Here is a 27,923-nt window from a genome sequence, read left to right on the forward strand (position 1 = left end):
CGCGGTGGCTCAAGCCTGTAATCCCAGCACTTTGGGAGGCCGAGGCGGGTGGATCACGAGGTCGAGAGATCGAGACCATCCTGGTCAACATGGTGAAACCCCGTCTCTACCAAAAATACAAAAAATTAGCTGGGCATGGTGGTGCGTGCCTGTAATCCCAGCTACTCAGGAGGCTGAGGCAGGAGAATTGCCTGACCCCAGGAGGCGGAGGTTGCGGTGAGCCGAGATCGCGCCATTGCACTCCAGCCTGGGTAATAAGGGCGAAACTCCGTCTCAAAAAAATAAATATATAAATAAATAAAATAAAAATAAAAAAAAGACGGAGTCTCGCCCCACCTACCCTCCCTTATTCTAATCCCGTTCCCCCTTTGCTCCCAAACCCAATCTTCAAAGGCGTAACATCCGATTTCAAGTTGAGCCAAAGTTGGCTTTTACAAACTCTGACTTCTCATGTTTCTCAGGCCCAGCAAAGCCTGGAATTCCACCTTAGGGAGCTTGTCATTGCGCCTATCAACTCCTGACAGCCTTGGTTTATGTAGATAGCATGTTGGGCCTTTCTTGGCTGTATTCTACGGTTGTGCAGACTCTGTGAGGATGCTAAAGTGACCTGAGCGAGCCTGAGAGAAAGGCTAGCCACACAGATCATGCACCTAATGGGGGCGCTGAAAATAGGGATCAGGGCAAGATTCCAGTTAGGAAGCGCCAGTGTTAAAGGCTAAGGAGACACAGCGCCCCCTAAAGAGAGTGCGATTAAAAGTCGCTAAATCAGGCCTGCAATATCACGTGTCCTCGGCCTTACCAATAGAAAATTAACAATCGCTTCCTCTGTTCCCCATGGAAACAACCCCGCCCCACTGACCCTCCCGCACCAATCAGTTGTGAGGTTTTGGCGTTTTATTGAGTATTGAAGCTGACAATCAAATATCTGCGCCTTCTGGTTGGACAATTTGCTTCCGCTAAGCAAGCTATTACATAATTGGTCAATAGAGCTATGCCTGGCTTAGCTTTACCCAATGATCCTTGTTCTAGGCGGGGCCTAATGGGGATGTATGGCCAATCAGCGGCGGCGTTACTTTTGCGGCTCCACGTCGGCACCAGCTGCGGGGCAAGATGGAGGCGCTGATTTTGGTAGGAGCTGGAGGGGCAGCAGAGATGCTGTGGTGTCCACAGGGACCGGGAGTCAGGGTTCAGCCCGAGTGGGAGACGGGGAAGGAGAGTTCCGGGTAATTCTTGGGGACTGAAGGTTCTGCTGGCCCCTGGAATAAGTGTGTGGCCTAGTGTAGGAGCTAAAGCCTTAGAGTAGGAAGCCCTGCCGGGGAGAGGATACAGAGTCGGTGGAAAGTTAAAGGCAGCACATGGACTCCTTAGGAAACATAAAGTATAAGCGTACTAGATTAGGACCCTTCAGGTTGCCCCTTATTTTTAGCATTGTGGATGATATCCTGATTTGAATTTACCCAAACCACCAAACTCGCACCATGTTGTAAGAAAAGAATACAGATGTTTTGTCATTACAGGCTTCTGACGGTTTTCCAAGTTTGACTGTGCATACTCTCCATTGCTGATTCCCTGCCACATTCCTTCAGGAAATTTCTTTTCGGTTTCCTGTTAATCCTTACTATATATGTTTGTCATGATAAAGAATCAGTATTCCATCAAAGCTCTGCGATACATGATAAAGTTAGTATGGATTAGTATGGATTGTGGAATATTTATTCTAGACTCCTTATTCTGTTCTCCTTTTCTCTCCCCATTTAGACCTTAGAAATTCTTTTATTTCTTTCTTTTTCTTTCTTTTTTTTTTTTTGAGACCGAGTCTTGCTCTGTCTCCCAGGCTTGAAGGCAGTGGTGCTATCTCAGCTCACTGTGTGATACCAGATTATATGTAAAAATCCACACTAAGACAAAAGTATGCCAAATTGCAGGGTCTTTATTGCCGGCAGCCACAGAGGACTCACGTCTCTCTAATCCGTGGCCCCAAGCTCAGGGAAAGCAAGATTTTTAAGCTGAAAAACCACATCCTGGTTTTAGGACCAAGAGGGTGAGGGGATGCAGGGCAAGCAATTTTACAGAAGCTTATTTTGGCAGTTACTGATAAGGAAAGGCAAGCAGTTTTACATAGTGGGCATTTTTCAGAGCAAGCTAGCTCTTTTTATTTACAGAAGCCAAGGTCAGCAGTTACTGCAAGGAGAATGGGGCAGCAGCTACAACTTATTTTTGGAAAAACAGCTTTATCTTGTATAAAATGGCGTTGCTCAGGTTCTAACTCTAGGCCAGCTATAGCACAACTGCAACCTCCACTTCCTGGTTTCAAGCAGTTCTGCCTCAGCCTCCCGAGTAGCTGGGACTAGAGGCGCGTGCGTCCACGCCCAGCTAAGTTTTTTGTATTTTAGTAGAGGCAGGGTTTCACCGTGTTGCCTAGGCTGGTCTCGAACTCCTGAGAGCTCAGGCAATCTGTCTGCCTCGGCCTCTGGAGTGCTAGGATTACAGGCGTGAGCCACTGCCAGGCTGGAGTGCAGTGGCGCAGTCTCAGCTCACTGCAATCTCTGCATCTTGGGTTCAGGCAATTCCCTTGCCTCAGCCTCCCAAGTAGATGGAACTACAGGCAGGTACCACCACACCTGGATAATTTTTTGTATTTTAGTAGAGATGGCGTTTCACCATGTTGGCCAGGATGGTCTCGATCTTCTGATGTCATAAATTTGCCCGCCTCGGCTTCCCAAAGTGCTGGGATTACAGGTGTGAGCCACCACACCTGGGCAGCAAGTATTTTTAATCAAGTACTAGGTTGAGTTCGGTGGCTCACGCCTGTAATCTCAGCACTATGAGAGGCTGACGCAAGAGAATCGCTTGAGCCCAGGAGTTTGAGGCTGCAGCGAGCTATGGTTGTGCCACTGCACTCCAGCCTGGCATGACAGAGCCAGACCCTGTCTCTAAAAAAATAAAAATAAAAACCTCCCCCCAAACCCAATTAACAGACTAGGATAGATTCTAGGGAATTGGTTTCTTTAGAAGCTTTTTAGACTTACCTACACATGTTTAGAAGGGAACCTGTTTCAAAGTAACAGAGTGAGGAAGATAATACTTGGGGAGCCCTTTTAAAAATGGGTCTGTGTATAGTGGGTGTAATATGTGAAAGTCGCCGGGCGCAGTGGCTCAAGCCTGTAATCCCAGCACTTTGGGAGGCCGAGGCGGGTGGATCACGAGGTCGAGAGATCGAGACCATTCTGGTCAACATGGTGAAACCCCGTCTCTACTAAAAATACAAAAAACTAGCTGGGCATGGTGGCGCGTGCCTGTAATCCCAGCTACTTAGGAGGCTGAGGCAGGAGAATTGCTTGAGCCCAGGAGGCGGAGGTTGCGGTGAGCCGAGATCGCGCCATTGCACTCCAGCCTGGGTAACAAGAGCGAAACTCCGTCTCAAAAAAAAAAAAAAAAAAAAAAAAATATGTGAAAGTCTGTGGGGCCGGGCACGGTGTAATTCCATGCCTGTAATTCCAGGACTTTGGGAGGCCGAGGTGGGCAGATCATGAAGTCAAGAGATCGAGACCATCCTGGTCAACATGGTGAAACCCTGTCTTTACTAAAAGTACAAAAATTAGCTGGCCGTGGTGGCGGGTGCCTGTAATCGCACCTACTCGAGAGGCTGAGGCGGGAGAATCACTTGAACGTGGGAGGTGGAGGTTGCAGTGAGCCTAGATCTTACCACTGCCCTCCAGCCTGGCAACAGCCAGACTCCATCTCAAAAAAGAAAGTCTCTCTGTCACATTTCTCTTCCCTTAGTTCTTTGTCTCTGCTTCCTCAGTGAAGTCTGTTTCAGGCTGCTGCTTTCTTATTCTTCTACTTTAATCTATGCCTAATATGCTGCATTCACAGATCCTGTTAACTTGGTCAGGTAACCCTGGACTCTGCTTTTAAAACCACACTGATTCTTTGTTATGGGAAACCAGCGTAATGAGGTTAGGGGCAATCTGTTCAGAGCATATTCTTCTTTCACAGATTCCTGATAACTTGTTCAGGTAACCCTGGACTTTGCTTTTAAAACTACACTGAATTCTTTTTTATAGGAAACTACATAATGAGGTTAGGGGCAATCTGTTCAAAGCATATTCTTCTGTCCTTACCTCCTCTACAAGTACATACATAGCTGCAGGATAATGAGAAAAAGGGAAGGGTAAGCTACAGGGGGTCAAGAAGAACTGTTGATCAAAGTTTGCATTGATTGGAATTTTAAATAACAGTAAGTTCCCTTCATTTAGGTACTTTACATTGGGTTCCATTTCTTTCTTGAATTAAGTAATCCAGCTCTAGCTTTCAAGCAGATTTGTCTAATCTCTCTCGGGTCTCCTTAGTCTCTAAGGAAAGAGACCTTTTCATCTCCTTTAGTTCCCAATGCTTAATAATAGTGATCTCATCCTACATCTCTAGACTTGGCTGCTTCTTTCTTGCTGTTTCTGCTTGTTCTCCCTTTTTGAGTTGTGAATGGAGAGGTTCTCTGCAGGTCCCCACGCTCCATTAATAACCTATGGAATCTTAAAGATAAGGATTTACTCTTCCTTTTTCACTTTTTTCCTCCTTTCCTTTTTACATTTTTTCTTTAAAGCTGAATTACTCAGCCAGGCGCGGTGGCTCAGGTCTGTAATCCCAGCACTTTGGGTGGGCAGATCACCTGAGGTTAGGAGTTCAAGGCCAGCCTGACCAACATGGTGAAACACTGTCTCTACTAAAAATAGAAAATACAAAATTAGCTGGGCCTGGTGGGACGCGCCTGTAATCCCAGCTCCACAGGAGGTTGAGGCAGGAGAATCACTTGAACCTGAGAGGTGGAGGTTGCAGTGAGCTGAGATCTCGCCATTGCACTCCAGCATGGGCAACAAGAGCGGAACTCTGTCTCCAAAAAAAAAAAAAAAAAAAAAAAAGCTGAGTTACTCTATTGGTTTAGATCTTTAAATCTTTGTTCATAGGTTTTATTTTTCCTAATCCTCTCTGAATTCACCTTCAGAGTACTTCTCTAGTGCTTTACAGACTAGACTTCTAGTTCTGTACCTTCTCTTACCTTAATATTTTAAAACCATGACCAAATCCCAAATTCTAAGCCTCATTCAAAAATCAGGCCATCCAAAGTGCACAAGGATATGAGTATATATGGAGGAGGAAGCTATGCAGAATACGTCAATGCCTTTAAAGGTTGATATTGCTCCTTGGCCTTCGCTTCCTGAATCATCTTAATGGGGCTTTTGTTAAATTCCTTTGGCACTAACAGTAGAGGTACTTGGCCTAAATGCCCCCTCCCCCTGCTCTGGGCAAAGGTATCAATTACATTAAGCCCCTAAAGCACTCCCATCTCGTTCCTGGCAGTCCCCCGTGCCCCTCTCCCAGCTGCGTCCTTGCTGGTGCCTGGCCCCTCCATTTCGTTAGGAGAAGCAATCTCCTTGTTCCTGCATTGTGGAGATATATTTCTCAGCTAGGGCGAGAGCAGTGCCAGCACTGCCCCCGGTGAGGTCCCTGGCAGCAATAAAAATTTTTATTGTGATTATGTTGGTGTCGGGGTGTCCATCTGGGTTATTGCACACCTAGTTTAATTGATTGAAGTTTAATTTATTGACACTTCAAATTAAATGATCAGAATAAACTGTGCTGTTACTCTGGCCGGCTTGTTTTAATGGTTGATTGCTGGAAGCAGACCTCGGCTTGAACTAAAACCCCCAAAGAGCAATTGACGCTGCTTCTAACTCTCCCCATGTCTTGCCCTCCAAGAAGACCTTGTTATAGATTTCCGACGTATTTATATATATTTTTTCCCTCTCCTTCACAGTGGTGGGAAAGAGTTGGTCCCTGGCAAGGTATAAATTATATCAAAGATCTAGGGGAGCTGTCACATGGTCAGAAGAGAAGGAGGGGGCCTCCACATGAAGAAAACCAGACCCTTGAGAAGCCAGGTCTGCCTTGGGAGGCAGAGGATGTATGCAATTATCCAGGTATTTAAGGGAGCTAGTGGCAGGTTGAGGGTCTTTTTTATCTAGATAGTTGCTACTGTTTCTTACTTTACTCCATTGACATGACTTGGTTAGAGTTTGGATATTGACAAGAAAACAGGTTATGGAAAGGGAAACTAGAGGAGCAAATCAGATGGAGCAGGGATAAAGAATCAGTACCTGTGTGCCCACTTGTGCTGGAGGAAAGGCAGAGTGCCCAGGGGACAACTGATGAAGATGGATTGGGAGACTGAGTCCATGCACTTGTAAGATGCTTGTGTTGGCAAGGGCCCTCTCACATTCTGTCCCTCCTGTTTCTGGGCAGAATAGGTTTCCTTACATTAGATTATTAGAGGGCTCTACCCTGGCCTAAGATTCCCTAGCCTGTGTCGCCTCTTCTGGTGTTTGATCACCCCCATCTCTTCAGGAAGTCCTTTCCTTTTGTGTAACCCAAGTCATATATACTGCAGATGAAGCCTGTTTTTTTAATTTGGCGTTTTATTTTCTCACTCTTTTTTTTTTTTTTTTTTTTTTTTGAGACGGAGTTTCGCTCTTGTTACCCAGGCTGGAGTGCAATGGCGTGATCTCGGCTCACTGCAACCTCCGCCTCCTGGGTTCAGGCAATTCTCCTGCCTCAGCCTCCTGAGTAGCTGGGATTACAGGCACCATGCCCAGCTAATTTTTTGTATTTTTAGTAGAGACGGGGTTTCACCATGTTGACCAGGATGGTCTCGATCTCTTGACCTCGTGATCCACCCGCCTTGGCCTCCCAAAGTGCTGGGATTACAGGCTTGAGCCTATTTTCTCACTCTTAATGCAGATACCCCATCCACACCCAATTGCCCTGGATAGCTTGGTCAGCTAATTTTCTGCAATTCCTTTTCTGTTGTGTAGTTTTAGAGGGAGACTAAAACCAGAGGAGAATAGAGCAGTTCTGCCTCTGGGGTTGATTTGGGGGCATAAATAGACTGAAAGATAACACATAACACAGAGGCTGTCAATTCAGTCTTTCAGAGACTAGCTTTTTGTTTTCATGAGCAAAAGCAGGGGGCTGGGATATGGAGTAAAGGGATAAATCATGACCAAGGACTCATCAGGAATAGATCTAGCCCCGTTTGATTTTTTCCTTTTCTAAGTGATATTTAAGTGAGGACTCCTGAATTGCCAAACTGAGAAGGCAGGATGTTCTAATGGTGCCCTCAGGCATCAGGTCTGAAGTACAGTCTGATTTCTCCTTATTCATCTCTCTTCCCAGCAATACTGTTTTGTCCCTCATTTCTGTGATTCTTTCACTTCAATGATAGTTGAATAATTAGGGACTATGTGACCCCTGGGTAAAAAATTCTCCAGCAGACAGGCTTCCTGACTTTTGAGAAAGGGCCTGAGACTTTGCATTCCTGAAGAGCTTGGGGTTTGGTTATCTTTGTCCTGCCCATTTCACAGTCACCAAATTTAGCCATTGAAAGTTAGAGGTGGCTGGGCATGGTGGCTCATGCTTGTAATCCCAGTACTTTGGGAGGCTGAGGTGGGCGGATCAGGATCACCTGAGATCAGGAGTTTAAGACCAGCCTGACCAACATGGAGAAACCCTGTCTACTAAAAATATAAAATTAGCCGGGTGTAGTGGCAGGCACCTGTAATCCCAGCTACTTGGAAGGCTTAGGCAGGAGAATTGCTTGAACCCAGGAGGCGGAGGTTGCAGTGAGCTGAGATTGTGCCGTTGCACTCCAGCCTGGGTGACGAGAGTGAAACTCGGTCTGTAAAAAATAAAAAAAAAAGAAAGATGGAGGGGTGTGGTGATGACCTTTATTCCCCCTGCTGGCTGTTAGTTTTCTCAATCATATTTACTAATTTATGATGGCCACATACACATTTATGAAGTCATTACTGGGTGCCAGGCAGAGTAGAGGGGGTGATTTACAAAAGGATCATTCATTTCCCCTCTTTTTCCTGCCTCCTCCACACCATCTTATTATCTTTAGAGAAAATCTCATTTAATTCTAAACTTGACTCTATGAACTCTTTGAAATCATAAAAAAATTATTTCTATTTCTATATATATATTTCTGAGACAGAGTCTTGCTCTGTCACCCAGGCTGGAGTGCAGTGGTATGATGATCTTGGCTCACTGCAACCTTTGCCTCCTGGGTTTGAGCAGTTCTCATGCCTTAGCCTGAATAGCTGGGATTACAGGGATGCACCACCATGCCCAACCAATTTTTTGTACTTTTAATAGAGACAGAGTTTCGCCATGTTGCCCAGGCTGGTCTCAAATCCCTGAGCTCAAGCGATTTGCCCCTGCATTGGCCTCCCAGAGTGCTCGGATTACAGGTGTGAGCCACCACGCCTGGCCATGAAATCATAGCAAAAATTTGTGAGTATGTATTTTGCTGGAAATAAGGTCCATAGATTTAATTGATTTATCAGAGGAGTCCGCTATAACTCAAAAAAGGCATTAACCTTAACTTATCTAGGTCAAGCCTCTCATTTCTCTGATGCAGAAGCTGAATCTCAGAGAAAGGGAAAACGTGAGCTAATGGCTGATTCTGATTATAATATAAGTATTGTAGCCAGGCACAGTGGTGCATGGCTGTAGTCTTAGCTATTTGGAAGGCTGACGCAGGACACCTTGAGCCAAGGAGCTCAGGTCCAGCCTGGATAACGTAGCAAGACCCTGTCTCTGTTTAAGAGATGGATTGTAGGAGTTTAGAGACATTTTCTCCTGTAACATCAGAACTCTTGGTGACTGTGCTTTACATATTTTGTGTCTGTGTCAGATAGGAAGATTCTAGGTATCTCTTCCTGCCATCAGTTCTTCCTAAGTCATGTGTTCAGTTTTTTCTTTATAACCAATATTTGGTCTCATGTCATTTGGGTAATATTCTGTATTACCAGTGGCTCCTACTCTTTCCTGAGCTGCGCTTTTTGAATCTAACCTTGTTTGTATACAGAAAAAATTAGCAGGGTATGGTGGCATCTACCTGTAGTCCCAGCTACTTGGGAGGCTGAAGGTGGAGGATCACTTGAGCCTGGGAAGTGGAGGTTGCAGTGACCTGTAGCGGCTCTATTGCACCCCATCCTGGGCAACAGAGTGAGATACTGTCTCAAAAAATAATGATAATAAACATTATTATTGTTTTGAGACAGAGTCTCGCTCTTGCACCTAGGCTGGAGTGCAGTGGTGACATCACAGCTCACTGCAACCTCCACCTCCCAGGCTCAAGCAATTCTCCTGCCTCACCCACCCGAGTGTCTGGGGTTACAGGCACCCATCACCACACCTGGCTAATTTTTGTATTTTTTTTTAATTGAGACGGAGTTTCGCTCTTGTTACCCAGGCTGGAGTGCAATGGCGCGATCTCGGCTCACCGCAACCTCCGCCTCCTGGGTTCAAGCAATTCTCCTGCCTCAGCCTCCTGAGTAGCTGGGATTACAGGCACGTGCCACCATGCCCAGCTAATTTTTTGTATTTTTAGTAGAGACGGGGTTTCACCATGTTGACCAGGATGGTCTTGATCTCTCGACCTCGTGATCCACCCACCTCGGCCTCCCAAAGTGCTGGGATTACAGGCTTGAGCCACCGCGCCCGGCCTAATTTTTGTATTTTTAGTAGAGATGGGGTTTCACCATGTTGGCCAGGCTGGTCTCAAACTCCTGACCTCAAGTAATCCACCCACCTCAGCCTCCCAAAGTGCTGGGATTATAGGCATGAGCCACCACACCCAGCCAATAATAATAATAATAACAATAATACCTGGTTGATCCTGCCAGTAGCATTAAAAAATAATGATAATAATATTAATAAATCTGATATGTAAAAACTGTTCTTCCCTGTCAAAGACTTTAGCTACTTTTTTTCTTTTAATCTGAAGTCCATGTGATTGTGGCTGGCAAATTGGAGCCCTTAACCCTAGAGGAGCTTTTAGCTTTAAAAAAGTTGGCATGGCCAGGCACAGTGGCTCACACCTGTAATCCCAGCACTTTGGGAGGCTGAAGCTGGCGGATCATGAAGTCAGGAGCTTGAGACCAGCCTGGCCAACATGGTGAAACCTGTCTCTTCTGAAAGTATAAAAATTAGCTGAGCATGGTGGTGTGCACCTGTAGTCCCAGTTACTTGGGAGGCTGAGGCAGAAGAATCACTTTAACTCGGGAGGCAGAGGTTGTAGTAAGCTGAGATCGTGTCATTGCACTCCAGCTTGGGCAACAAAGTGAGACTTCGTCTCAAAAAAGAAAAAAAAAGTGGGCACAGAGGCTGGATGTGGTGTCTCACACCTGTAATCCTAGCACTTTGGGAGGCCAGGACAGGCAGATTGCCTGAGCTCAGGAGTTCGAGACCAGCCTGGGCAAGATGGTGAAACCTCAGGCCGGATGCCGTGGCTCAAGCCTGTAATCCCAGCACTTTGGGAGGCCGAGGCAGGTGGATCACGAGGTCAAGAGAACAAGACCATCCTGGTCAACATGGTGAAACCCCGTCTCTACTAAAAAAATACAAAAAATTAGCTGGGCATGGTGGCGCGTGCCTGTAGTCCCAGCTACTCAGGAGACTGAGGCAGGAGAATTGCCTGAACCCAGGAGGCGGAGGTTGCGGTGAGCCAAGATCGCGCCATTGCACTCCAGCCTGGGTAATAAGAGTGAAAACTCCGTCTCAAAAAAAAAAAAAAAGATGGTGAAACCTTGTCTCTACTAAAATACAGAAAATCAGCTGGATGTGGTGGTAGGCGCCTGTAATCAATCCCAGCTACTCAGGAGGCTGAGGCAGGAGAATTGCTTGAAACTGGGAGGCGGAGGTTGCAGTGAGCCAAGATCAAGCCACTACACCCCAGCCTAGACAACAAAGTGAAACTGTCTCCCAAAAAAAAAAGTTGGCACAGAGTCAATGAGTATATCTACTTAGCCACACGGTATCTAGGAATTTCTCCTTCTGGTTTTTACTGTCTTAGTTTTACTTTATAAACAGGATTGAGAGAAGAGAATCTTGTTATAGTTTTTAATTGATCAAGAGTCATTGCCACATCAAGGTAATCCCTTTGGTATGGCTTTAAGGATATATATATATGTGTGTGTGTGTGTGTGTGTGTGTGTGTGTATATATATATATATATATTTTTTTTTTTTGAGACAGAGGCTTGCACTGGCGCCATCTCAGCTCACTGCAACCTCCGCTTCCCTGGTTCAAGTGATTCTCCTGCCTCAGCCTCCCAAGTAGCTGGGATTACAGGCATGTGCCACCACACCCAGCTAATTTTATTTTTAGTAGAGATGGGGTTTCATGTTGGTCAGGCTGGTCTTGAACTCCTGATCTCGTGATGCCCACCTCAGCCTGCCAAAGTGCTGGGATTACAGGCGTGATCCACTGTGCCCGGCTGGATTTTTGTTTATTGTTTGTTTTTTTTTTTGTTTTTGAGATGGAGTCTTGTTCTGTTGTCCCGGCTGGAGTGCAGTGGTGCGATCTTGGCTCACTGCAACCTCCGCCTCCCAGCTATAAGCAGTTCTCCTGCCTCAGCCTCCTGAGTAGCTGGATTACAGGCATCTGCCACCATGTCCCGCTAAGTTTTGTATTTTTGGTAGAGACAGGGCACCATGTTGGCCAAGCTAGAAGGATTTATTTTTAAGTAGAAAATGAAGAACTTTTTTTTTTTTTTTTTTGAGACGGAGTTTCACTCTTTACCCAGGCTGGAGTGCAATGGCGCGATCTCGGCTCACCGCAACCTCCGCCTCCTGGGTTCAGGCAATTCTCCTGCCTCAGCCTCCTGAGTAGCTGGATTACAGGCACGCGCCACCATGCCCAGCTAATTTTTTGTATTTTTAGTAGAGACGGGGTTTCACCATGTTGACCAGGATGGTCTCGATCTCTTGACCTTGTGATCCACCCGCCTCAGCCTCCCAAAGTGCTGGGATTACAGGCTTGAGCCACCGCACCCGGCCTAGAGAATGAAAAACTTAATGATCTCAATTCCTTTTTTTTTTTGAAATGGAGTATCACTTTGTCCCAGGCTGGAGTGCAGTGGCACGATCTCAGCTCACTGCAACCTCCACCTCTTGGGTTCAAGTGATTCTTCTCCCTCAGCCTCCCAAGTAGCTGGTACCATAGGCACGTGCCACCACACCCAGCTAATTTTTGTATTTTTAGTACAGACGGGGTTTCACCATGTTGGCCAGGCTGGTCTCCATCTCTTGACCTCGAGATCTGCCTGCCTCGGCCTCCCAAAGTGCTGGGATTACAGGTGTGAGCCACCATGCTTAGCCAGCTTTTTTTTTTTTTTTTGAGATGTTCTTACTGTGTTGTGTTGGGTGGAATGCAGTAGTGCTGTTGTGGCTCACTACAGCCTTGAAATCCCAGACTTAAGTGATCCTCCTGCCTCAGCCTCTTGAGTAGCTGAGACTACAGGTGCTTGCTGCCATTGTCGGCTAATTTTTTAAAAAATTCCTTACAGAGACAGGGTCTCACTATGTTGCCCAGGTTGGTCTTGGAACTTCTGGCTCAAGTGATCTTGCTGCCTCAGCCTCTGAAAGTGCTAGGATTACAGGGATCAACCACTTGTGCTTGGCCTCCAGATTCTTATTTGTGCTCTTTCAGCTCTGTAGATAGCATCCTGTAACTCCCTCCATAAAGGCTTCTGAGTTTTTTCCCCCTAAACGAATCAAATAATTAATCACAGTTCCCAAGTATCCTGTCTACCTTCTCCAAACACTATTCCCCCAGTCTTTTGGTGGCTTACCAAGATCTTACCCCAAAGTGTTCTCTTACTATATACATTGTGAACAGACTTAATTCAGTTATTTTTCAGGGCCAAGCTCTACTAATTTGTCCTGTAAAACACACAAATAGAGAGCTTTTATCCAGAGCTGCCTTTGAAAAATATTTTTGCTTTCATTCCATGTGGTTTGGGGGAAAAGAAAGAAAGAAAGAAAAAAAAAACGAAAAATATTTTTGCTAATGGCTATAATCCTGTGGAAGCTGCAGGTCAATCAGAAGGCCCACAGGGGGCAGCACTAGGAATGACTCTTCCCCTTTAGGCTTCTGCGTGCTAGGGGAGAGAGTTCTGAAAGATGTTGATGCTTTTCACCAGGCTTTAGAAGCCCCTGACTGAGGCTGGTCCTGGTGGCTCAGGCCTGTAATCCTATTTGGGTGGCCAAGGCTGGCAGATCACAAGGTCAGGAGTTTGAGACCAGCCTGACCAATATGGTGAAATCCCATCTCTACTAAAAATACAAAAATTAGCTGGGTGTGGGGGCGCGTGCTTCTAGTCCCAGCTACCTGAGAGGCTGAGGCAGGAGAATTGCTTGAACCCGGGAGGCAGAGGTTGCAGTGAGCTGAGATCACACCACTGCACTCCAGCCTGGGCAACAGAGCAAGACTCCATCTCAAAAAAAAAAAAAAAGAAAGAAAAGCCCCTGACTGAGATCAAAGACTCATTTGCAGCAGCCTAGTTGCTTGTTCAGTGGTGCTTTACCTGTCTTGAGGAGACCATTCTTGTTTTCTTGATAATAAAAACATAAATACATGAAAATCTATCTGAGTCACCCAGCCTCCCACAAAACAATCTCCCCTATACATCATTTCCAAGCACGATTAGCATTTGAGGTGAAGTTCTGTTATACACTCAGGCTGTGGCTCTCTGAAAGTCAGTGCATCACAGAACTTTGTCTCGAAAGCTTTCTAGCAGCTACCCATTTTGGGAGTGGGAGGGAAGAATAGACTTTTTAAATTCTTTCAATGTGGCTCTAAACTTATAAGGTCTTTCTCAACACTCAGCATTTAATGTGTTACAAGGTCAAGCCTAGTCCATTGTCCTGGAAGCCCATTTCTCAGTAGCTGGGAGTTATTTATAAACTTGCCCTTTGCAAAAACTTAAAATGAAATTACATTATCAGTAATGACTTCTGGGGCCTTTAAACTGACTGGTTTTATGGCATAGCCCTCCCCACTCCTGAGAGGTAAAAGCCCCAGGCTGAAGTGGAACCAGCTGCAGTCAGGAGGTGGCAGGAGAAGTAAAGAAGCTGCTGGCTCCAGCTGTAGCAGAATGGCGAATTAAAGCAGCATTTAAGCTCCTGCCTAAATTCTCAGCTTTATTTAATGTGGTTCTCCTTTGGAAGTTTAAAATGACCAGCCTTTTCTGTAATGCCTTCTTTCCCTTTTTAGAGCTCCAGTAAGCTCTATGTCAAATCTAGTCTTTATCCTTGTCCTCCTTAGCCTGTCTTTTATTCTTCCCAGGAAGATCCAGTGTTTCTATTTTTGGGGTGTCTTTGATAATGTCTTCTAGGAAGCCAGTGAAAAGAGCCAGGAGCAGAACCCAGGGGTATGTTCTCTCTTTGCCTATGTGGCCGTTGGAGGCAGTCACACCCTGCTGGCCACAAAGGACATTGTTCAGCTCTCCCAGTTGGCTGGTGGCCGTTAGGCTTTGCTTTTCTTTGGGTTCTAGGGATGCCAAACTCTATGGCTGCAAGAACCAGTTTCCAATGCCAGGTTAATACCCAGCTTAAACTAATGGGCAGCTCTCTAAAGTTGCTGTGAATGTGGATAGAGGAACAGGGCCAAAGCTTTCCAGGAAAAGGTTGTGGGAAAAAAATGATTTCTTCTAAATTTCCTTCCTTTTGGACTTCTTCTCTTCCATTAAGGAAACTCATTCCCATTGTTGTCTCCCTTTTGGAATTGAGGACCCAAGTTATTATAGAACTGAGCTTGCGTTATGGGAAGATCTTTCTGTGAGAAATCAGGAGTTAGGAGGGCTGCTTCTATTTGTGACTCTTTAAGACTAGACTCTAGAGGACTTCCCTCCACTAGGCAGCAAAGTTCTTCAGTTTGAGAGAGGAGTTACTCATGCCTTGTTTATTCCAGCATGTTATGTATACAGGATGGGCTTCTCTATGGAGTGGTTATCAGAGGAGGGATAAAGTTGGTAGTAATATTACCCAAAATGACCACATCAGAAAATCCACTTATATGTGGAAGTCTAATCATAGGTAGTCCCCTAGATGCACACTGCATCAAGATATTTTAACTTTATTCTCAGGCTTCCTTTATTCTCTCAATTATTCAGCAAATACTGGGAGTTTAGTATATGTCAGGCATTGTTCTGGACAAATGGGATAAACCAGTGAACAAAACAAAAATTGCAGACCTCAGGAATTCAAGTAGGGAAAGCTTAATGTTCCTCATCACCTTGTTGTCAAAAGACTGGGTTCCTTTTACTCCCATTCTGACTGTCCTCCCCGCCTCCCCCAAACAGGGTTGGTTCTTTGCATGGAACCATAAACCTCCTGAAGCCTCATGGGACAATTTATGTTTGTAGAGGCCGCAGGTCCTGGGTTCTTGGCAATGATTCTTTCCTCCTCACTCTTGGATCTCTGTCAAACACATACTTTTGTGTTTGGCTCCTGTGAGGACTGTGGATTTCTTAAGGCCAGGAAAGAGGTAGCAAAGCAACAGCCTTGTCTCACAACCTAGGGATATCAATGGTAAGTAATGTTGATTAGAAAGTCAAGGAATGTCGGCTGGGTGCAGTGGCTCACACCTGTAATCCCAGCACTTTGGGATGCTGAGGTGGGAGGATTGTTTGAGCCTAGGAATTTGAGACCTGTCTGGGCAATATAGTGAGACCTTTTCTATAAAAAAAAAAAAAAAAGGCCGGGCGCGGTGGCTCAAGCCTGTAATCCCAGCACTGTGGGAGGCCGAGGCGGGTGGATCACAAGGTCAAGAGATCGAGACCATCCTGGTCAACATGGTGAAACCCCGTCTCTACTAAAAATTCAAAAAAGTAGCTGGGCATGGTGGCATATGCCTGTAATCCAAGCTACTCAGGAGGCTGAGGCAGGAGAATTGCCTGAGCCCAGGAGGCGGAGGTTGCGGTGAGCCGGGATCGCGCCATTGCACTCCAGCCTGGGTAACAAGAGCGAAACTCCTTCTCAAAAAAAAAAAAAAAAAAAAAAAAAAAAAAAAAAAAAGGCCGGGCGCGGTGGCTCAAGCCTGTAATCCCAGCACTTTGGGAGGCTGAGGCGGGTGGATCACGAGGTCAAGAGATCGAGACCATCCTGGTCAACATGGTGAAACCCCGTCTCTACTAAAAAATACAAAAATTAGCTGGGCATGGTGGCGTGTGCCTGTAATCCCAGCTACTCAGAAGGCTGAGGCAGGAGAATTGCCTGAACCCAGGAGGCAGAGGTTGCGGTGAGCCGAGATCGTGCCATTGTACTCCAGCCTGGGTAACAAGAGCGAAACTCCGTCTAAAAAAAAAAAAAAAAAAAAAAGATAAGATGAATTAAAGAGAGAGGGGGGAAAAAAAGGAATGTGAGGCTGCAGATAACTTTTATACACTCACTTTTGATTTTTCTATTCAATCAATTAGAGATGGGGTCTCACTCTGTCACTCAGCCTGGATTGCAGTGGTGCAGTCATAGCTCAGTGTGGTCCTAAACTCCTGGGCTCAAGAGATCCTCTCACCTCAGCCTCCCGAGTAGCTGGGACTATAGATGCATGCTAATTTTTAAAAATTTTTGTAGAGATAGGGGTCTCCCTGTGTTTCACAGGCTGGTGTTGAACTGGGCTCCAGCAATTCTCCTGCCTCAGCCTCTCGAGATTTTTCTTCTAGTTAGCTGGCTCCCTCGAAGTTGCAGGGGTAAAGGAGACACCAGACCACCACAGCTTTTGCAAGTGATATACTTGCAGTTGAAGAACCATTAAGACTGAGGCTGTGATTCATTACAATAGTCAATATCCTCAGTTTGATTCTTGGTAGTGAAAAACTCCCCTCTTGCTCACTCTCTCTAGGCCCCATAGTTTTTCTCAGATAGATCATTTCACTGCTTCTTAACTCCCCCAAAATTGAGGTTGGCTTTTGTTCTTGCAAGTTAAGTGGTTATGGTTAAGGTATAGTGGAAGAATTGGAGAATATAGGAGGGTTTGGGGAGATGGCTGTCTTACTAGGCTGCATTGAGAACTGGTGTGCCTCTGTGTGTGTGTGTGTGTGTGTGTGTGTGTGTGTGTGTGTATGTATATAAATGCTCTTTTCCCTCTGCTCAGTGTGTAGGTGGTTTAGGGAAGGCTTGTTTTATGCTTCTGCATTGCTACTGCATTTGGACTGCAGAAACTTCCAAGTATATTAGGACATTCAACCCTATTTTGAAATGGCCTTTTTCAGTGCCTTTTAATTAATCTGGTCACATTCTGTAGCCACCTGTGCATGGGAGAGCAGGAAGGGAGAGGGTAATTTGGAAAATAACTGTACTATAATATTTGGAAATAACAGCATGACCTCTCTTGATTAAGCCCCCTATGAGTCAGAGAAACTGTTTCTCTGATGATACTTTGGAATCCTTTGTTGAAATGTTTTCTCTGTCAGTTCAGTTTACTTACTCTGGGTCTTTCTCAATGGGAAATATCAAAATCTGACCATGTTGAGGTAAGGGACTTACAGAGGTACCTCTGTATCCCCTTGTAGCCCCAGTGGGACTAGGGGAAGGTATCTGGTTTACCAGTGGTGGTGGGAGCCTTCAGGACTGAAGGTATGTTCATATCTCTTCAGGAACCTTCCCTGTATACTGTCAAAGCCATCCTGATTCTGGACAATGATGGAGATCGACTTTTTGCCAAGGTGAGATTCCCTTTCAAATTAGTTTAGGAATAGCACAAAGGCTTATTCTGAGATTTGAATCTTGGGACTGATACCCTATTAACTCATATTCCTCAGTAGTATAATTTTGAGAATTCTTCCCTTTTTTTTTTTTTTTTTTTTTTTTTTTGACACAGAGTCTCGCTCTGTCCCCCAGACTGGAGTGCAGTAGTACGATCTTGACTCACTGTAACCTCTGCCTCCTGGGTTCAGGCAATTCTCCCGCCTCACCCTCCTGAGTAGCTGGGATTATAGGTGAGTGCCACCATGCCTGGCTAATTTTTTTTGTATTTTTAGTAGACACGGGGTTTCACCATGTTGGTCAGGCTGGTATTGAACTCCTGACCTTGTGGTCTGCCCCCCTCAGCCTCCCAAAGTGCTGGGATTACAGGTATGAGCCACAGTGCCGGCCTTTTTTTTTCGAGACGGAGTTTTGCTCTTGTTGCCCAGGCTGGAGCACAGTGGCGTGATCTCAGCTCACTGCAACCTCTGCCTCCCAGCTTCAAGTGATTCTCCTGCCTCAGCCTCCTGAGTAGCTGAGATTACAGGTGCCTGCCACCATGCCCAGCTAATTTTTCGTAGAGACAGGGTTTCACCATGTTGGCCAGGGTAGTTTCGAACTCCTGACCTCAGGCAATCCTGCCCACCTCGGCCTCTCAAAGTGCTGGGATTACAAGCTTGAGCCACTGGGCCTGGCCTGAATTCTTCCATCCTAGATTGCCTACTCCAGATAAAACCCAAGTTTCCTTTTGTCCCTTAGTTGTACTGCTCCCCTGCTTGCTGTCCTCAGACTTTGACCTCCATTGTTGTCAGCATCAAATTAGGGAAAAGCTTTGAAACCTTGGTTCCTAACAAAGCAGTATGTAGATGCTAAGAGGCAGCCTGCTCATGCCCATCATTCCTGTCCCCATCCCTTCTACCTTGTCACCCTGCCTGGGTTTTTCCAGAGAATTCTGTTGCAGTCCCAAGGTTCCAGTCCTAGGTCTATAGTCACCATAGAGCTTGTTACCTCCTGACTTTCCCAGAGTGATGTTTCCAACTTTGGATCTGTTGGAAGGAAGAAGAAAGGACACCCCTCTCCTCTCCCCCCATATTCTCCCCCTCCTGTAGACATTTCTTCTGTCCCTGGTGTATTAACTCCGGGCAAGCATAGCATAAATCAATCAGCAGGTAGAGATTAGTTTAGAATTCACCAGCTGTTCCTCCCTGTAATTGGATGTAACTATGCAGGACACCTTTTGAAACAGTTATCCAGTTACTAAATGCCAGACCTGTCATAGGTCTTCAGCTGACTGCGACGGATTAGCCCCTAAAGAGCTAGCGATTTAGCAGCCTGGATCTCCGCCCCCTTGCCAGGGAGAGCCTGGGAATGGGCTCTGTTGTATGCTGGATGGTTCTTTCAGCTTGCAGAAAAGAAAGCTAAGATAGACCATAAGGCAAGGTTTGCCTTTCTTTGGAGGAGGTTTTTGTAGCCTTTCCCCATTCCTCAGCTTCATACAGTGAATGAGGGTCTAAGGAAGTGTTCTATGCTTCTGGTGTTTTTTGTGTTCTCTGGCACTGCTCCCTGTCATGCAGTAGCTCCTAGGAAACACTTGATGAGAATGCTCTTAGGAGAGCTCTAGATTGCAGACAGGTGCAGAGACTCACCGTAGGGCTGGTAGGCTTCTGCTCTCAGACAGTCTTAAACATGTGAGGAGGGGTGTGGCAGAGTCTTTTATGTATTTTCTTAGATTGCTTACTACCCATTCTCTGCCTCTATAGTCCTTCCTTTTCCATGTCAGTATTTCTCCCTTGCCCCATGCCTTGAAGGAGAGAAATCCAAGATCCCAGGGCAAAACATAGTCACTAATCATTCTGGGCTTCCAGCTCTGGTGACCCAACCCTGTCTCCTTTCCCTCTAACCAGTACTATGACGACACCTACCCCAGTGTCAAGGAGCAAAAGGCCTTTGAGAAGAACATTTTCAACAAGACCCATCGGACTGACAGTAGGTCATTTTCCTCTCAGTTCTCCCCGTGTTGGGGGGAACCATGGTGGGAAGGGGGTGGTAGCAGGGCTGCGGAGAAAGGATGAAATGACTCTGCCTCCTTTTTCTTTTTTTTTTCTTCCTCCCCTTGTATAATAAACTCTTCAGAAATGTAATGGGGAGGTGAGTGTACCTCACGCGGGAATACCGTGCTGGAAGGTTGGCTGTTAGCTACCTGTCTAGTTCCTGGATTTATGAGCCTCACTTGACAAATTTAACTGCAGCTCTGCTTATTGTACCGCATCCATTAGGGCAGGTAAATGGAAGTCTGTAAAGGTGACCGCTCTGCATTTTCACCTCCGAAGGATCGACTAGTATCCTGTCTCATATACAGCAAGGAGGGAAATAGGTATAGTGGGCAGGAGCAGAGGGTGGTGGTTAGAGAAGCTACATTAGACTCCCCCAAGTTTATACTTCTCTTCTCCTGCCATCACCCAAAAAGTGCAGATCATCTGTCTTTGGAGGTCATTATAGTCAATTACAGTCAGCCTCACCTTAGCCCAAAACAGCTAGATACCAGGCATTCATGGAAACTCTTTTTTTTTTTTTTTTTGAGACCGAGTCTGTCTGTCTCTGTCACCCAGGCTGGAGTGCAGTGGCTCACTGCAACCTCTGCCTCCCAAGTTCAATCGATTCTCCCATGTCAGCCTCTCGAGTAGCAGGGATTACAGGTGCCTGTCACCACGTCAGCTAATTTTTGTGTTTTTAGTAGAGACGGGGTTTCACCATATTGCCCAGGCTGGTCTCGAACTCCTGACCTCAGGTGATCCACCCACCCTCAACCTCCCAAAGTGTTGGGATTACAGGCATGTGCCACCACGCCAGCCTGGTAACTCCTTCTTTCCTACTTGCTTATCTCAGGCCACCCACTCTTTCTACCTTTTTCCCCCAACCAGGTGAAATCGCGCTCTTGGAAGGCCTGACAGTGGTATACAAAAGCAGTATAGATCTCTATTTCTATGTGATTGGCAGCTCCTATGAAAATGAGGTGAGAATCCCCCCCAACCCCGACTCTTTGCTATCTCTGATCCTACTTCCTAAAGCACAGGCAGTACATAGCACCCTAGTAGAGCCGTGTTCCTCTGGCTTCTGACCAAGCTAATGAAGTTGTCAGAGATCTCCCCAACCTCACAAACATGGCCCAGCAAATGAATTGCCTAGAAAAGAAGTTTTCCTAGATCTTTTATATCCATTAGGAAACGTCATATATGTTTTAATATCCTTCCCTGAGTAGCGTTTTTTAAGATGGATTTCTGAGGTATGGTCAAGATTGCAGGGGAATACTTGCTTCTCCTGTGAAGGGTCCGTACCGGACTGAGTTTGAGCCAATTAGCTAACAACCTGGGTCATGTTGAAACTATACATTCTGAATGGGTCACTTGAGAAGACCTTGGGTATAGTTCTAACATGCTTCCTATATCAGGAAAAGCTATTTGCCTCAGCAATTTGTAGGAGAATAGATAAGTAAAAATAAGCCTCCAGATAATTTGAGGCAAAAGTAAAAGTTTGAGAAAGTCAACTCTTACTGAGCTATTATTATTGGCATAAGTGCTTTGTAAAGTACATTGTTAGTTAAAATTATAGTACTTCCATGAGTTGTAGGCATTAGTGCCTTTGTTTTACAAATGAGGAAACCAAACCATGAAGAACCATATGAAATGACTTGTATGTGACCATTGTCAGACTATGAAAGTGGCAGTTTGATGTGGTTCAACTTAATAACTTTCTCAGGGTCACATATGTAGAAAATGGCTCAGCTTGGATTCAAACCCGTATCTGTCTGACTTAAAGTCCATGCTTTTTAAAAAATTTTGAGACAGACCCGGCGAGGTGACTCACACGTATAATCCCAGCACTTTGGGAGGCTGAGGTGGGCAGATCCCTTGAGGTGAGGCGTTCGAGACCAGCCTGGCCAACATGGTGAAATCCCATCTCTACTAAAAATACAAAAGTTTTTAGTAGAGATGGGATTTCACCATGTTGGTGAATACAAAAATTTTTAGTAGAGATAGGATTTCACCATGTTGAAATCCTAGCTGGGAGTGGGTGCCTATAATCCCGGCTACTTGGGAGGCAGAGGCAGGAGAATTGCTTGAACCTGGGAGTTGGAGGTTGCAGTGAGCTGATACTGTGCCACTGCACTCCAACCTGGGTGACAGAGCAAGACTCTCAAAAAAAAATTTTTTTTTTTTTTTTTTTTTTTTTTTTTTGTGAGACAGAGTTTCGCTCTTGTTACCCAGGCTGGAGTGCAATGGCGCAATCTCGGCTCACCGCAACCTCCGCCTCCTGGGTTCAGGCAATTCTCCTGCCTCAGCCTCCTGAGTAGCTGGGATTATAGGCACGCGCCACCATGCCCAGCTAATTTTTTTGTATTTTTAGTAAAGGCGGGGTTTCACCATGTTGACCAGGTTGGTCTCGATCTCTTGACCTTGTGATCCACCCGCCTCGGCCTCCCAAAGTGCTGGGATTACAGGCTTGAGCCACCGCGCCCGGCCAAAAAAAAATTTTTTTTTGAGACCTGGTCTTGCTCTGTCTTCCAAGCTAGAGGACAGTGGTACAGTCTTGGCTTACTGCAACCTCTGCCTCCCAGTCTCAAGTGATTCTCCCACCTTAGCCTCCTAAGTAGCTGAGACTGCAGGTGCCTACCACCATGCCTGGCAATTTTTTTTGGTATTTTTTGTAGAGATGGGGTTTTGCCATGTTGCCTAAGCTGGTCTCAACTGCTGAGCCCAAGCAGTCTTCCTTTCTTGGCCTGCCAAAGTGCTGGGATGGAGACAGGGTTTAGACAGGGTCTAGCTGTTACAGGTATGGGCCACTGTGCCTAGCCAATTAAAGTCCATGCTTTTTACACTAACTCTGCAGCCTTCCGCTGACCTCAGCTATTGCTTGGTTAATGATTTCTCTACACATCAAGTAACACATACACAGTTGGTAAAGACATTGTAGAGGACTGTGACAGGAAAGTTCTGTTTAAACTTTTGTCTAAAATAGATGCTGAATTGTGAGAATTTATTTCTGTGACAAACCACAGGTCCTCTTCCTCTTGTGCTCTCACTTCCACCTTACGTTTTTGGTCCTTTGTGAAAGCCTGTGTCTTTTGTTGTTTTATGAATTAGGAGGTTTTGTTTTAGGTAGCAGCTTTCAGAGCCTTGAACCTTACCCATCTGCCCCCTCTGTCTCCCAATAGCTGATGCTTATGGCTGTTCTGAACTGCCTCTTCGACTCATTGAGCCAGATGCTGAGGTGAGCAGGGCTTCTTTTTTTTCCCCGCCAAGTTATGATGGAAAGAGCAGGGCATTGTTGATTTCTGTTTGGGAAATGAAGTATTCATCAGGCCCCGGGATTGTAGGGGATTGGCCAAGGCTCCAGGAGTTGATTTAGTTTAAGAAGTTGGCCTTATTAATTCATAGTAATTCACGCTACTGGGGAGGACTGGATGGAGAGTGTGTCCTTCCCATGGAATAAGTCTCTTAGTAAGGAAGGGGGCTAGGAGGGAGCAGATTCTTTACCTCTGTGTTTACTCTTGTAATCCCCTGTGGCCCTGTCAGAGTTCTGAGCATCCTCAAGGGGCTTTCCTGGGCCTCATTCTTGACATTAGAAGTAGGAAAAGGCCAAGCCTAAGGAAGTGTCCCTGATGAAACTTCAGTCAGTACTGTGGGAATGGAAGGCAACAGTCCCATTTTTTTTTTTTCTTTTTGAGATGGAGTCTCACTCTGTTGCCCAGGCTGGAGAGCAGTGGCATGATCTCGGCTCACTGCAACCTCTGCCTCCCGGGTTCAAGCGATTTTCCTGCCTCGGCCTCCTCAGTAGAGTAACTGGGACTACAGGTGTGCACCACCATGCCTAGCTAATTTTTGTATTTTTAGTAAAGACAGGGTTTTACCATGTTGGCCCAGCTGGTCTTGAACTCCTGACCTCAAGTGATCTCCCCACCTTGGCCTTCCAAAGTGCTGGGATTATGGGCATGAGCCACCTAGCCTGGCCCCCAGTGTTTTTTTTTTTTTTTTTTTTTTTTGAGACGGAGTTTCGCTCTTGTTACCCAGGCTGGAGTGCAATGGCGCGATCTCGGCTCACCGCAACCTCCGCCTCCTGGGTTCAGGCAATTCTCCTGCCTCAGCCTCCTGAGTAACTGGGATTACAGGCACGCGCCACCACGCCCAGCTAGTTTTTTGTATTTTTAGTAGAGACGGGGTTTCACCATGTTGACCAGGATGGTCTCGATCTCTCGACCTCGTGATCCACCCGCCTCGGCCTCCCAAAGTGCTGGGATTACAGGCTTGAGCCACCGCGCCCGGCCCCAGTGTTTTTTTTTTAACTTCTAGTTTACCTCTTGTTCTTGTTTTTCCCCTTCTATAGATCAGGAAGCACCCAGGCAGGAGGATTACATGAGTTGAGTTCAAGACAAGCCTGGGCAACACAGTGAGACCCTGTCCCTGCAAAAGATAAAAAAAATAGCCAGGTGTGGTGGCGCATACCTGTAGTCCCAGCTACTGGGAGGCTGAGGTAGGAAGATTCCTTGAGCCCAGGAGGTTGAGGCTACAGTGATCTGTGATCACACCACTGCATTCCAGCCTAGGCGACATAGCAAAACTCTGTCTCAAAAACGAAAATGAAAAACCAGGAAGCTTATGCCATATACTGTCTCCTCCCTTTCCACCTCCCCACTAGCCCTGTGTTCTCTATTACCTATGTAGATGGGTAATAGAAGAGATATAAGTTGCTTTTCCTGAAAACGTTCAGGGCTCTGAACTTCATTCCCCCAGCAGCTCCCAAGTGAACCCAGTATAGACAGCCATCCAGACCAGAACACTCTCGGCCCTGCAAAATCAGCAGGGTGAATGGCTCAGATTTCCTCAGGAAGGGGATGATTTATTTCTTAGCCAGGTGAATGAATAGACTTCATTTTGGGTAATCTAGTGAAAGACTCAAACTGACAGATGTGACAGGCAGCATGTACCAACCACCGGATCTCAGGCTGGTGCATGCAGACCCTGCCCCCTCCTTGGGCTTTTCAGGGCCTGAGCAGAGCTGGTAAGGGATAGAGAGAAGGGGGAACAGAGAATGTCTCAGGAGCTTTGTCAGAGCTTGAGTGCAAATCGGGTTTGCATTCAACCCCTTCTACCTCCCGCCGCCTCCAGATTGAGTCTTAGCTCTGTTTATGTCGGGTTTTTTCCACCCACTGATGTCAGTGTTTATGAGCAGTGTTATGAGCAGCATCATGGCAGGTAGGAAAGAAATAATAGCAGTGGATAATCAACCCGTGAATAGTCAGAAATTGATTGTATTGTTTGAATCTCTTTCTAGACATTCCTTATTCAGCACATAAGAGTAGAAAGGGGTTTTGAGTGAACTAGCTAAAAAGATTTTCACCTTATTTACAAATCTTAGTGTGGTTAGTGGAGATGTTTTTTGATCTAGTTTAGGTTCCTCAGTGCAGACAAGGTCCTAGGATTTCTTTCACACACAGTTTGCTTTTTCTCTTCTCTTCTTTTGGGGACTCAGGAAAAATGTAGAAAAGCGAGCACTACTGGAGAACATGGAGGGGCTGTTCTTGGCTGTGGATGAAATTGTAGATGGAGGGTAAGTTCTGTGATCTGCCTTGATCTTGGGTGAGGTGGTGGGATAAGTGCCCCCGTCCTAAATCAAGCAGGCTCAGTGGACAGAAGTCCTGTCCTCCCACAGTGAGCTGGGCCTTCAGGACAGAGTGAACAATGATCTCGTCTTTGTTTTTGCAGGGTGATCCTAGAGAGTGATCCCCAGCAGGTGGTACACCGAGTGGCATTAAGGGTAAGCAGGAATGAGTTTCTCTGCATCCCACGTCTGTTCACAGACACCCTCCAGAGCCAGACCTGCTGAATGTGTCCAATAGTTGGGGCTCATAGGATACATACAACCTTCTCTTTTCCTTTCAAATATATTCAGCCTTTCTCTTTCCTTCCCTTCTTACTGTCCCAAAGAAGGAAGCAGAAAGAATTTATTTCTGCCCTTAATACGGTGCCTAACATCTCATACAGTCTTTGCACATAGTGAACATTTAATACATACTTGTTTAAAAAATGATGAAATAAAAGAAACTTTAATATTTATGGTTTTGAAATTATAAAGGAACTTGAAGTTGGCTTATTCCCTTCTTGGAGCTGGATCCAATCATCTGAGGTAGAGGAGTGTCTTTCCTGTCTTTTTAAAGTCTTATATGACTGAGGATGGTACCTCTCCATCAGGAAGTACTTATTTGCCAAAACCTCAGTCCTCTTTGGTGCTAGTGATATCAGAAAGGGGCCTCTGAGTTTAACCACAGAAGGCCCCAAGTCAGCTGGGGAGATAATGGTGGATGCACAGAGAGCCCACCAGCAAATTGTAGGGGTACAGAGATATCTGAGGAAAGCAAATCTCCCCATTCACAGAATGTCCTGGTTCTGACCTCCACAGAGGGAAGGCTGACAGTGCTTGGTAATGGGAAATCTTCTCCCTTAACTGCTGTGGGCTCCATTTGCATAGCTTAATCTTCTCCTCTAACATATGTCTCTATGTGGCAAGAGAGAGGGTCCCCCCCACCAACTCCCCCCTTTCTCTTCTCAGGCTGCTGTTGCAGCAGTTTATTTCTTCAAATTAACATGCTGTCGTTACCCATCAGGCTTTGCGGGATCCATTAAACTACTCCTGGCTCCCCCTCATCCTTTCCCTAGCAATATTGATATTCAGAGAAGGCCTTTTCTGACTAGGGAATCAGGTCCTCCACCCCCAAGTTAAGGGAGTTGAGGATCAGATAACCTGCCGGTTACTCGGATGGAGGAAATCTTTTAAGAAGTCCTGCCTTAAAATGGAAGCTGGATGAAATGACCCTTTTTTGTTCATAGTCCCTCTGGCCAAGTAAAATTGTAGCTGTGCTAGTCCTTAGAAGGGACTGAGAAGTTCATTGCATCTGCCCTTTGTTTCACTTTAAAGGATCACTTTTTTCTTCTCTAATTCCAGACTCCAATCAGGTCTTACTCCAGCTTTCTCCCACACTAAATGCTTATATCTCTGTGCCATAGGGTGAAGATGTCCCCCTTACGGAGCAGACCGTGTCTCAGGTATGACTTTCTCCCTCTTCCTTTACAGATGGACTGGGTCACTAAAGAAGCTAGAATAGTATTCCACCCATACCTCCCAAGTCCGAGTGTGACTAGAGACTCAAGACACATCTTCCTTGGCTCCCTCTTACTCCAGAGAACTGGGATTCGTGCAGCTAACCACTTCCTACCCCTGCTTCCAACTCCTTTCTCAGTTTCCTGTGAGCAGTGGCTGTCAGCCTTGCTCTGTACCCTTCAAACCCTCCCTGCCTGATGCCTCATTCAGTGATTTATTCCCCAGCAGAGGCTTGCCTTAAGCAGATGGTCTGTGTGCATTTGTGCACATACTCTCTCTCTTTCTCTTATTATTCAAATGAGGGCTGAGCTGGAAATGCATATTCTAGAATATGCAGGTTTTGCAGATCCATCTTGCTACCTTGACTGCAGATAGATTGTCTACCTGATGTAGGGGGAAGGGAGGGATTCTGTTTTCTACCCACTTGGAATTCTCACCAAGAAGTCCATCTGGATTTGTTACCCACCCCCTGCCTGCCACCCCTTTTAATATGTCCGGTAACTCCCAGTTTTGTTTTTTTTTTTTTTTCTTTTATACCAGGTATACATACCTCTTCTCTCTTCATCCTCCCCAGTGGATGTGAATTTTTTTGGAATTTTCCAAACAATCTGCTAGGGCCTTAAAGAGCTTCTTCCCATCTCTTTACCCTTGGGGATTTTCTATTCTCCATTCTTCTAAGGACAGGGAAGGAGATCCCCAGCCCTCATCCTTACCCCGCTCTGTCAGCAAGCTTTCCTCAATGTTGCTCTTATCTCTGCAGGTGCTGCAGTCAGCCAAAGAACAGATCAAGTGGTCGCTCCTTCGGTGAAGACCCCACTGTTCCTGGTTCTTCATCCTCTTCGAAAAATTCGCATGTCTGCTGTGAATTTTCATCTAGTTCCCCAACTGATGCTCTCAGGGTCATCTTGGGGATCATAGGGATCCTTAAATCTCCATTCTGTTTGTGGTTGCCCCCCCCCCCCCCAGCCTCCCCTACACCCTTCCTGTTCCTTTTCATTCCTTTTGCAGTTCTGGGAGTAAAGTTCCCAGCATATTTAGATACAGGGCAGGGGAAGCACTCTCTTTCTAGACTAGATTATGCTCACATGCTCCCCTGCCCTGACATTTTTATAAATTCTGTGCCCTTTGCTGTAGCTACACTTCAGATTAAAGTAGGAGAAAGAATGTGCTCAGTGTTTTCCTCCC

At 45.9% G+C, this 27,923-nt stretch overlaps 1 protein-coding gene across 1 annotated transcript; it reads left to right on the plus strand.

The window, feature by feature from the left end:
- Nucleotides 1-1,046: 1,046 nt before the first annotated feature.
- COPZ1 (COPI coat complex subunit zeta 1) lies at nucleotides 1,047-27,902 on the plus strand. Its single transcript, XM_010349920.3, has 9 exons — nucleotides 1,047-1,128; nucleotides 17,498-17,566; nucleotides 19,490-19,571; nucleotides 20,507-20,598; nucleotides 22,798-22,853; nucleotides 25,113-25,190; nucleotides 25,346-25,397; nucleotides 26,645-26,683; nucleotides 27,499-27,902. Exons 1-9 carry the CDS (start codon nucleotides 1,111-1,113, stop codon nucleotides 27,544-27,546), a joined length of 534 nt encoding a protein of 177 aa, XP_010348222.1. The 5' UTR covers nucleotides 1,047-1,110; the 3' UTR covers nucleotides 27,547-27,902.
- The last annotated feature ends 21 nt before the right edge of the window (nucleotides 27,903-27,923 follow it).

The sequence above is a fragment of the Saimiri boliviensis genome, chromosome 7 (assembly GCF_048565385.1).
Source record: "Saimiri boliviensis isolate mSaiBol1 chromosome 7, mSaiBol1.pri, whole genome shotgun sequence".
Lineage (NCBI taxonomy): Eukaryota > Metazoa > Chordata > Mammalia > Primates > Cebidae > Saimiri > Saimiri boliviensis.